The sequence below is a fragment of the Acomys minous genome, assembly GCF_964271855.1.
Source record: "Acomys minous genome assembly, chromosome: 15".
Taxonomy (NCBI): domain Eukaryota; kingdom Metazoa; phylum Chordata; class Mammalia; order Rodentia; family Muridae; genus Acomys; species Acomys minous.
In genome coordinates this window covers 27,602,342-27,614,471 of record NC_140497.1, presented here as the reverse complement: position 1 = coordinate 27,614,471, position 12,130 = coordinate 27,602,342, and the positions used below count along the sequence as shown (strand labels likewise).

Sequence of the window (12,130 nt, the reverse complement as noted above, 5' to 3'; positions counted from 1 at the left end):
ATCAACCATATGGAGGAGATGTGGCTTTCTCATGCCTGCATGTGTCCATTTCAGCCACAGACCATAAACAAAACACTGACTCAAGTGGGAAAAGGTCTCACAAGTTCTGAGGATCCAGAAATAGAGTGGATGAACTTTCCAGAAATACATTTAAAAAATTGAGATGCCTTTATTTCACATGTGAAATAACTGAGCGGGAATAATAATATTTTATAGTTTATCAGGAGACTTCTGCAAGTCAAAGCCTTCCTCAATTTTCTAGATCCACTGAGCTGATGCTGGCCTTAAACACAGGCAGAGGATAGTCAGCTGAGGGGACATGTGTCTGTTCTTAATGGTGTGCTGCATTTAACAACAGCACTTCATCTTTACACTTACCTGAGGTGAATGAAGACAAAAGAGATCATGGGTTATTAAAATTTGAAAATACATTAATAAGTAATAAAGTACAATACATAGGAAAACTGAGCTGCTGATTAAATAAGAAGTCCTTTTCTGTTGAATCTGTAAAAGATGTTAGATAGCTGTATTGTGATAAAAAAGATGATAAAAATGAAATTGAATGTGATAAATAACCAGGAAACCAGAAATATGCAAATACACTTTTATAAGTTGTTTTTAAATGGTGAAATTGTCCAACAACTCCAGTTACTATTCTTAACCTTGCCAATGGTCACTAAATATTTACATAAACCACTTCCCCAGTTACAACATCTCTTCCTCCTGTTCTCAAAATTGGGAGGAAAGATTTGAGCTTTTTACAATTTTTCTGAACATTTGAAAAATAATTTTGAAATAAAAATAAAAATTTAAAAAGAAATTGGAAACCTCAAAATTCTTAGAAGTATATTACCAAATTCATGATGGTAAGGGGAAAGTAAAGCTTAAAATTTAAATTCACATGCCAAAAATCTCATACATTTCAAAAATTATAATCAAGCAATCATTTCATCTACAAGAGAAAAACGGCAGGCTGATCTATTGGTCCTAAGAGAAATAATTCATTGATATTTTACATATTAATTTAGAAGACTTGTTATTTTCCAAAATTTTTCATTAATAAATAGCAAGAAACATATTAGCTTTTATAACTAGCTCCTTGAGCTTTGTATGAGTTGGACTGTTGAAAGAAATATTGGCCTAGTGAAATCTTTAATTAAAAATACCTCTCACCCTGCATAAATTTATAAAACATTTCCTCATTAAATTCTTAAACATTCCTCTCCCAGCAGGTTCTTTCCTAGGCACTAAAAGTAATTATGTATTAATGGATATAGTTTTGAATTCTATTTAAATATACTAAAACCCCATATTTAATATTCTAGCAGTAAAAACTATTTCCTTCTGAAAAAGATTTAGATGAGAAAGTGTCAAGAGGCCATTGTATTAGGAAAATATTGGCTCTTCGATAAATGGTGCTGGGAAAATCAGATACCCACATGACAATGAAATGTAGTCTTTCTTTAAATGAAACACAAAACTCAAAGGGAAATATTTAATTTGAAAACCTGAGAATCTGCAGCAACACCAAAGGAACCTAAGTATATCAGTAGCAGCACATAACTAACACCACTATTCTAGAATAATCCTATCAACACCCAAAAAATTCTAATAATGTTCAACTTAATGCCCAAAGTCCCAAAAACATACCTATAGGCAACTTCCAATCTATACCTCTCAACTCAAATTTCAGTTTACTTTCATAAAGTTACTATAAAATATTTAGGCTACATTTGCCCCTGTAGTAACATCCACTTATTGATTACTAATATTCATAATTTTGCTTTTTAGTTTTTTGTGACCAAGTTTATCAGAAGTTAGAGACTTTTAAGTGAATATGATAATCTACTTTTGGCATCATTGATAATGTGTCCAATGCTCACGTCCTATTCTACTAATATCTGTCCTTATCATCATCATTTACTCAATATCTTTGTTTATAAATTATATTTTTCTTCTACTTTTGGTTCACTTGTTTTCTAACTTCTCAACATAGATGGTTTATTATTAATAGTAGTAGTAGTATTTTTCTTCACTTTTGATATAATCATTTGAGGCCACCAATCTCACTGGAAGTATTAATTTAGTAAAGTTTCTTGAGATTTGAGGATAACAACATTGTAATTCAGTTTGAGATATTTCCCACCTTGTGATTATTATTCCTAAGTTTTCGTGTGACCTATTTTAAAATGGATACCTTCACTTTTAAATATAAAGGCTTCTATACTCAAATTGTGCTATTGAAAGATTTTTTTTGCGCTGTGGTCAGATAAAGCTCCATAATTTCATTTCTTTTTTTTTCATGATAGTGGACACTGAACCCAAGCCCCATACATAACAAGAAGATGCTGGCCATTTACCTACACCATGAATATTTTTTCATCCTTGTTTGGTTTTGTGTGTTTGCTTGTTTTGAGTCATGTGCTACTAGGTTGACCAAGTTAATTTAAACTTGCTCTGCAGCCCAGAGAAGACTTGGAGTTCTCTCTGCCTAACTTAGGCTCCCGTGGAGCTCATGTTAAAGCTATGTGCCACCAGGCCCAAATGAAAGCTCCATAAATTCTGATATTATGTGTACTTAATTGGCCACACACCTTTCCTGTCCCGTGGTTTCTATCATATTTGCAAGCTAGGGAAAAAAAAATAAAGGACAGAAATCTAAATAAGAAGTAATAAGAATGTGGAAGCAGAAGTATACCAGAAGGGATAAGAAAAAAAATTAGTAGAATGACTATATTATGATCAACGGCACACGGCTGTCCTGGAATTTGCTCAGCAGACCAGGCTGACCTGAAACTCATAGAGATCCTGCTGGCCTTTGCCCACACGTGATGGGATGAAAGGAGAGTGCCACCACTGCCTGGCCCACCTCTTTTTTTCTTACTGGCTATAGATACGTTGTGTCCAGCTACATCATGCTCCTGCACTAGTAACTTCCCACCAAGATGTCCTCAGACTGTGAGCTGAAGTAAGCCCTTATGTAGGTACTCGGTTGTCACAGCTAGAAAAGTAACTAAACGGGGTGAATTATGATCAAAGTGAACTTCATATAGAGCTATCGCAGGAAACGTTTTTTTTTTTATTCTACACAGCCAATATGTGCCAATACTTATTTTAAGTTGGAAATGCTAAAAGTGGGTTGAGATGAAGTCCTTAGCATCTGTTCCTCTGATTGGCCACAGTGAACAACAACAACAACAAAAAACAAAACAAAAACAAAAAACAAAGCATTGTTGAAGTAAACCAACCACTAAAGCCTGTCAGATTGTTATATTGTTTCATGAACTAAATCATCCCTTCTGATAGAAAACTATGATCAAAAACACCCTACCTAATCAACTTTCTAAAGATGAAAGAGGACTTGGTGCTTCCATGGCAACCATAAATAGTGCTTTTTAGAGCAATGGACTATAGGAATTCATGTGGCCATCAGCAACTGCATTTGCAGTTAGTAACACATCACACACAATGAATAGTCACCTCACAAAGACACAGCTTATTATCATTCACTTGACAGAGGAACAATGTGTTATGATTTCAGTTCTTAAAACAATCTCAGAGTGGTTTACCTTGAACCTTATCTTTTTTTAATATTAAGTTAACTTCCTACAGCACTAAAAGTTGTATTTCAAAGGGAAGTCAGGAAACTTTGCAATCATTTAGATTAAACAGCAACATAAATTGTTATGTTAGAAACTAAGAATCCAAAAATATCAATAGGCTTACCCCTGCGATTTCATTAAAACATTTGCATGGCAGTGAAAACATACTGGAAGTACCCTTTATAGAGAAGAGAGAAATGCTTTGCTGACTTTTTTAAGAATACAGTTCTCTAGCAGGAATAGACTCTAAGTTTTCTTTTGTTAGACAAAGAAAATGCATGCCCTATAAATAGTTGTCATTATATTTATGCAGTGAATTGGCAAAATAAATTTCAAAAATGAAATAATTTTATAAGTTGATATGGTATTTCCAACTTAATTGATACTACAAGATTACATGATTACTTGAATATATCTGCAGTGTATCACAGCTAACTGAATTGTGCCGCACATAATTTGGAGAAAACATTCTTTAAAATATAATAGAAAATGTTTATACAAGATGATTTTTTAAATGATTAAGGTATAATATTGACACTTCCTTCTATGTTTCCAATTGTTATTTGAAAAACCATCAGCAAATGTATGTAAAATATAAAGCACGAAAACACATATACTAGATAGGTAGATGGATAGGAAAAGAGAGAGAGAGAGAGAGAGAGATAGAGAGAGAGAGAGAGAGAGAGAGAGATGATGGATGGAAAGAGATAGGTAGATAGATGATTAGATAGATAGATAGATAGATGATAGATAGATAGATAGATAGATAGATAGATAGATAGATAGATAGGTTTGATAGATAGGTTTGATAGATAGATTTGGATGTGTGTGTGCTACCAATAAAAATTATTTTAAGAACCTCATTTTATCTGGTGCTTTCAACATTCAAATATAAATCACAGAGGAAAAAAAATAAAATATCGTTAATAGAAGACCTCATTAGTGGTCATGGATTTTATTCAATACAACTATGTACTCTTGTTTGAGGAATCACTAAAGAGAAAAAATACTGTAAATGATATTGCGTAATCATATATTGATAATGAAGTCAGGATTGAACTTACTTAAATAAAAGTTTCCAATGCACAGAAATTTGCTTATTTTTATGCCTCCTCATGGTATGATTTCTGAAAACCTTATTGAAGTTTCTGTTTGTTTTTGTTTTGTCATCCGCCTACCCCCACCCCCACTTCTTACAATTCAAGACTGATGGTCTTTGTGTGTCAGGAGATGTCTGACCATTTCTACATATTTCTTTAATGTAGACAAGTATGAGAGAGCTTGAGAGGGAATGATACATAAAAATAAAAATTCAAAGAAAACTAGAAAAAGACAGTGTAAACTTTCAATTAAAGAAATGCCAAAACAGAAAAAGACATAGACAAAATGAGAGGAGGGGAGTGATTGTTTCTTTTTTTAAAATATATTTTATTAATTTATTCATATTACATCTCAGTTGTTATCCCATCCTTTGTATGCTCCCATTCCTCCCTCCCTCCCATTTTCCCCTCACTCCCTTCCCCTATGACTGTGACTGAGGGGAACCTCTTCCCCCTCTATATGCTCATAGGGTTTCAAGTCTGACTGATTCTTCTAATTGGACAGTGCAAGTCATCTAAGTGTTTCTGTTTGTGAAAACAGCAGCCCCTAAAATATAGCAAACCTAATAAATTAATGTAGGTCACCCAGGACACACACACACACACACACACACACACACGCACACGCACACGCACACACACACACACACACTCACACACCACATTTAAAATAATAACATGTTTCACAATATATTTTATGATAAGAAATTTGACAATAAAATCAAATGAATAAGTTGCTGGGGAATTGGGGAAGGGGGTGAATATTACCTGACATATACTTTCTGAGAACAATGAAAGTCTTTTAATTATTTGTCTTAGCAACTTAAAATTTTCTTACCAAAAATAAATGCCAAGCCCTCATAAATTGTTTGTTCTATTAGTTAAATATCTTCTTGTTGAATGCATATTCTTTCCAGATAACTCATAGATAGCAAAATAAAGAAACAGTTTCACCAGGTCTAGCTCTGCAAATGAGGTCATCAAACCGCCTTACACTGGGGTGTAAGGGTTTATACACAGGTGCCTACAGGACTCAAAGGCAGCTGTGTCAATCAGGAAAAAACAAGCTTCAGCAGGGGTGATAGCTCCTGAAATCTGAATTCCCTGCACCACTGCCATGTCTTCAGGCAGCTCCACTACAGAGTCTCAATTCCCCAGCAATCTTCGGATGCCTACTTAACCTTTGGGCCAGGACTGAGAGTCTTCGGACTTTCTGAGCTTCCTTGTATTTCTTGAGGTACCTAAGCTTCTAAAGTTATTAATGTTCTGAGTCCTAGAACCCCAGCCCTTCCCCCCAGGAAAGAATGTTTCAGTCCAGAGGAAATAGTGGCATAATGCTCTATCCCTTGTTCTGGCTTTTACATTGCTCTGATTATATATTTATTCATTTATTTTCACTTATCGAGGACTCTGCATGTAGATACTGCACTTCTGTCATTTTCTTCCCCCGTCCCCTATTCTAATAGCTCCTGTGTTCCCTACCATGTCATTTTCAATTTTATGGCCACTTATTCTTTAATTATTGTTATTACAAATATATGCACACATTTAAATTTATATAAAAAAAAAACAACTTGTTGAATTCATAAAGTGTTGCCCAGCCAATAGCTTGAGCTTTTACATTCTTTCTCATTTTTTTTTATGAGGCTTGAAAGTAATATAAAGGATTCATTCTTTTCTTCTAAGTATAGTTGAGAATGTAGCCACTGTGCCATGGCAAGAATCACCTAGTCTCAGCATTTTGTTGAATTGTTAGCCTCAGCAGCATCCACTGCCCACTCAAGATATAAAGGAGAAATAGAAGAGCTTCCTTCCATCATGCACTGTGAGTGTAAGTGCTACTGTGTACAAGGCAATTTCACAGGCACACGATATCCATTTAACAAAACAGTAGCATTTGCTTCTCCACTGGTGGTTCTGACCATCCCACCTAGGGGCGTCTGCCCTGGCTTTCAGTACCAGACATGAACTCTTTCCTGGGGCCTTCACATTAAGACCAATCACAAAACAGTTGGTTGTGCTCATAATAACTGTGTCACAACTGAATTAACAGGCACACCATGCCAGTTATGTTGGTCGTAGAGTATGAGAGTCAGTGACCCAAAAGAATGGGCACTGACAGTTCTTTTCCAGAACCCTGTTTATTCCCTTCTGGCTTTACAAGCACCAGCCAAAGGGAGGTGACCCTAGTTCTTTCCTGTTTGACTTATCCAGGATATTACAGCCAAAGCATGCTGAGTCTGTAATAATGGAGAATTGGTATGAGCAGCAGATATTCTTCACCATCCTCCCGCCTTCCCTTCTCTCTCTCTCTCTCTCTCTCTCTCTCTCTCTCTCTCTCTCTCTCTCTCTCTCTCCTTTGTTGTTTGATTTTGACTGAGGATAGGATCCAGTGTAGTCCAATGGAGACTCATCTTGAGCTCACTCACTTGCTGAGGTTGACTGTGAGAAAAATGATCCTCGTGGTGTAATAGCAAATTGAAATAATAGCAAAAGTGAAACAGTTTTCAAAATCCAATTCAACTAAAATGAGTTGCCAGTTTAGAGAAAAGTCTAATAATGGGTAATATAAGAGCTGGCCAGAGAAAGGGGGTATAAAGTCTGATCAGGAGGCAGTCTTACTTTCTTTATTCCATAGGCCAGGACAATCTTCTCACTCTTCTGGCATCACTCCCACATCAAATGAACACCTGCTCTGATCTAGCCAATTGACAGGACATTCTCCACAGTTATGTGGAGAGCAGGGACTGACTCTAACATGAACTTTGGTGTCACATATTTGACCACTTCCCCTTGGTGGGAACGCCTGGTGGTACTCAGGGAAAGAATAAGCAGGCTACCAAGATGAGACTTGATAGTCTATGACCATATATATAGTAGGGAGGAGGTCCCCTTCAGTTATAGACCTAGGGGAGGGGAATAGGGTGAAAGCGGGAGAGAGGGAGGAACGGGAGGATACAAGTGATGGGATATCAGTTGAGATGTAATCTGAATAAATTAATAAAATAAAAACATTCTCTACACAAATCTCTATCTAATGAATATCCTAGGGCTTGAGACTAAAGTACAAATGTATTGTTGAAACACTCATGGATGTTCTTATCAAAGAAAAATTTCAGGCTCTAGTATATTACCAATTGGAAGTATAAAAAGTTAAGACAGTAGTACATTATTAGTTTTTTTTCCCCTACTTAATGTAATTGTACCTTTGGGCAATTAGACCTTGCCTTAAAAACATGTGATACTAGAAGCAAACAAATGATAGTCAACCAAAACCAAGCTCAGATATACTAAGTTCACTATCATGATATATAAAATATTAATGTTAAACATTGGTAGGCCCAACAAATGATTAGTCTCTAATTATTCATTTTTACTATTCTCCATTTGTAGAAAAAAGCAATGTATTTAAATATAGTGCTATATAATTATTTTCTGATATGAAACATTTATTTACTATCAAGTCATTGCTAATTGCTTGCAATTTCACCATCTGTAATTATGCTAATATAGTGAATAAAGTGTAGTCTGAAGTATTAATTTTATATCTGTTTTTTTCATTTGGGTGATTTTTGCATGCATTAATTTATGGCTTAGATGCATCTCATCTATTCTGCATGCATAAATGTTGGGCAATTTGCTTATTTGCCTTTGCTCATCTAAAGTTAATGAATTAAATTTTCAACTCCCTTTGCCAGAGCCAGTCACCACCCTACTGAAGCTTCTAATGGCTTATTTCTAATAGTTTATTTGTATAGCCTGTGTGGCATGCAGTAAAATATTTTAATATTTGTATAGTTGTCTGAATAAAGACATTAATCACTATTCCTAGAAAATTCTTGATAATCTGTGAGTACATATAATGTCTTCATATATATGTAATTATCTAGTGCATGCCTATGCTATCAGAACAACTTATGAATCAATTTAACCCAGCAATTGAGTATATCTGAAGATGTTGAGATGTCATAAATATTAATTTTTTACATGTAAAAGATCTATAATAACTTTTAGAACATTGAGGCTTAATGTATGATCTTCTTTTGAAGAGAGATGAAAACACAAAGATGTGTAAACCTAGAAGTCAAATTTGCTGACAGATTGACCTCAAGCTCTTCACCAGCTCTTAGTTAAGTTACTATTGTGCAATGACAAAAGGCAAAGCCTTCGTTTAACCATGATTAAATGAAAACATTTAAACAACTACCAGCCCCTGAAATAATAGTTGCAAAATCAAGATGATGACCAAAGATAATAAGTCTTCAATATTTGCCTCAATACTGTCATTAAATTCTGTAAATTCAGATTTTTTTAAAAAGGATAAATGATTCAGATTTATTATTGCTTCTTGTAGTGGTTTCCAGTCACTGTTTAAAAAAGCTTCTTTGATGATGGTTGAAAACTACACTTGTCTGTGAAAATAATGGAAAATGTTCATGTATACTCCATTCTCAAAAAATATTTTTATACTTTAAATATAAATCACATATTTTCCTTCCAATTTCTCCTCAAAGACCTTCCCATGTGTCATTCCCTTGCTCTCTCTAATCCATGACTTGCTTAATGCTCTTCAAAAACTATGACAATATGAAAATATAATTTCCATTAGGCCATGTGCTAGGATTGGGAATAAATTCAGCTGGGATTGAAGAAGGCAATCAAAATGGATGAAAAGTGGGAAAGAGATGAAATTTCACTAGCTGGCATTTGTATACTATCTGTCATCTGAAAACAAACACATTACAGACTAGAAGGAGGCATTGAAATATAGAGATAAATTCCCATGATAATGTATAGCAATAAATGAAAATTAAGGTGCATCTAGCATGACAAGCATTTGTTCCTGAATGAGTTAGGTTTTACTTATGAATTAGCAGAATATAGGTGGTGCAATTGTAGAGCAAAAGTGAAAGACACAATTCCATATGAAACGGTGAAAACCAAAAGAAAAAAACCCATCTTAGAAAAAATCCATCTTGACACTTTCCTAATGTTTAATACATTTCTTTCTCATTTGATACTCACCCATATGATACAATTAGATCTATCTGCTTCATCACTTCTAACTCCCAAATTGTTTTTTTTAATATGGAAGGTGGTCTTCTAATACGGAAGATGGATTGATGAGGATAATTGATCACTAATTTGGAAAATAGGCCTTGTTTCTACTTTGAATTACACTTTTGAGCCATTAAGTTGTATACATTTCAAGAAATATGAAACAATCAGTTATCAAAAATAAAGCAGTTGCACCAGAGTTCATGTCTACATCCTCTCCAAATAACTGTGGAGAATGTCCTGTCCATTGGCTAGATCCGAGTAGAGGTTTGATGTTTACTACTTGTATTGTCCTTGGATAGTGCAGTAGCCACATATTTGACCACCTCCTCTTGGTGGGGAGGCCTGGTAGCATTCAAAGAAAGAATAAGCAGGCCACCAAGATGAGATTTGATAGCCTATGACCATATAGTGGGGGAGGAGGTCCCACTCGGTCATAGACCTAGGGGAGGGGAATAGGGTGAAAGTGGGAGGGAGGGAGGAATGGGAGGATACAAGTGATGGGATAACAACTGAGTTATAATCTGAATAAATTAGTAAAATAAAGCACTTTCAAAAGTTTTTAATTCATTGACATTAAGGAGTAAGAAAATATATACACTAAAATCTATGAAATATGGAGTAACTAAAGATTCACAAATGACTGGTAATTTAGAATACACAGGGAGTCAATGGTGTGGCTGCTGTGTTTTACACTGCTGAATGTGAATCACTGAGGCCCCATCTATTGAGTACCAAGCATGTGCCAGGTGAAATGAATGACAAACCTTTGCCTCCAGGAGACATTGACGCGTACTTTGCCTCCCCTGCAGATATGCCGGGAGCTTTTATACAGCTAAGCCCATAGAACATTAGAACGGCCTTCAACATTCAGAACTAAAAGGCTTGGCCAGTTTAGTTTGGAGTGAAAACAGGGGGCCTCTGGAAAAAAAACATTATACCTTAAAAAATGTTAGTTCAGATGTAAAAACATGCAGCTGAGATGAGCGAGACGATGAGTGTATTTCTGTTCTGCTTGTAAAAAAAAAAAAACAGATATGCTAATAGCGTTCTGCGTACCGGCTTCATTTTCAAACCTTCCTTCTGACCCCAGGAGCTGCGGCTGTCGAGGCCCAGTGTAAAAGGTTTGAAGTGAGAGCAAGTGAAGATGGCCGGGTGCTGTTTTCTGCAGATGAAGATGAAATAACGATCGGGGCTGAGAAGCTAAAGGTCACAGGTACAGTAGTGAATGTCCTTGATTTTTTGTTTTTACATTAAAAAATACACAATTTCAGAGAGTATTCTTCCTATGGTATTTGACTCCCTTCAGGAAAATTGATCACATTTAGCTCTCAGATAATCTTCGGATAATTAGTTGTGGTTAAAGACCAATTCTAGAAAGCCTTATTAATGTATAAAATGTAAAGCTGTGTGATCAACTAAAGTAAGAAATTAATGGCTAGGTTGTATAAGAAAATATGTGTAAAGATGATGAATCAAAACCTGAGGTACTATATCCATTGCACTTCTATTTCCCGGAGCAAACCCTGCTTGTGTATGACTTCTTGTGTTTACACAGCCTTCTTGTGTTTCTACCCACCATGCAGGGAAACAGACAGAGACACACACCAACGCATGCAAAATCCTTTCCTCTTTACAGGATACCACGTGTTAACAGAAGAAGAGTTTTATTCTTGCTTGTGCCACTTCTAAACTGAAAATATCAAAGAAAAAAATATAGTTTATTATGTCACATGCATAGGAGAAAAAATTGAGCACAGCATAGAACACAATATGAAGGCAAGGCATGGACTGCTACACACACACACACACACACACACACACACACACACACACACACACACACACATATATATGTTAAAGCAGTACCCCAGTCTTTTGACAAATAACACTACAAAGAGACACTGACTGCAGGATGCTCCATATAAATTAGGTAAATTTTCTGACAAGACTTTAAAGCACATGTGACAAGAGATCTGTATGAATTGTAAATTGGTGGCATGAAAGTTTTCCATTTAAGCAATATCCATTGGAATTAAAATTAAGATGAATCCTTTCTCATTTTCTTTCACTTTATGAATAATGACACTTTTTTTGATGGACTCTTGTTTCAGACAGAAGAGGGTCATTTAGACAATGGCTATGTTTGTGTATCTGAGACAAAATTACTTTCTCGGTGCTAATAGATTTTAGCATATTTATGTTTACCTACTTAAAGGACAGGTGGGTATAAATTAAAGGTTACACTCTTACCTGAATATCACTGCCTTACTTTTCCATTGTCGCAGCAAAATTCATGATGACAAAACAAACAACTATTTGATAGATGCAAAGAATTTGGCACGTTGTTTTCGAGGTTTCTCAGTCCAT

At 35.4% G+C, this 12,130-nt stretch overlaps 1 protein-coding gene across 2 annotated transcripts in view; it reads left to right on the top strand.

The window, feature by feature from the left end:
* The window catches only part of SGCZ (sarcoglycan zeta), a 929,136-nt gene that overhangs the window by 890,456 nt on the left and 26,550 nt on the right, over window positions 1–12,130 (top strand). For both annotated transcript variants that reach the window (XM_084758266.1, XM_084758267.1), the window contains exon 5: window positions 10,854–10,976. In XM_084758266.1, the coding sequence (XP_084614392.1) occupies window positions 10,854–10,976 (123 nt within the window). The remainder of the gene's footprint in view (window positions 1–10,853; window positions 10,977–12,130) is intronic.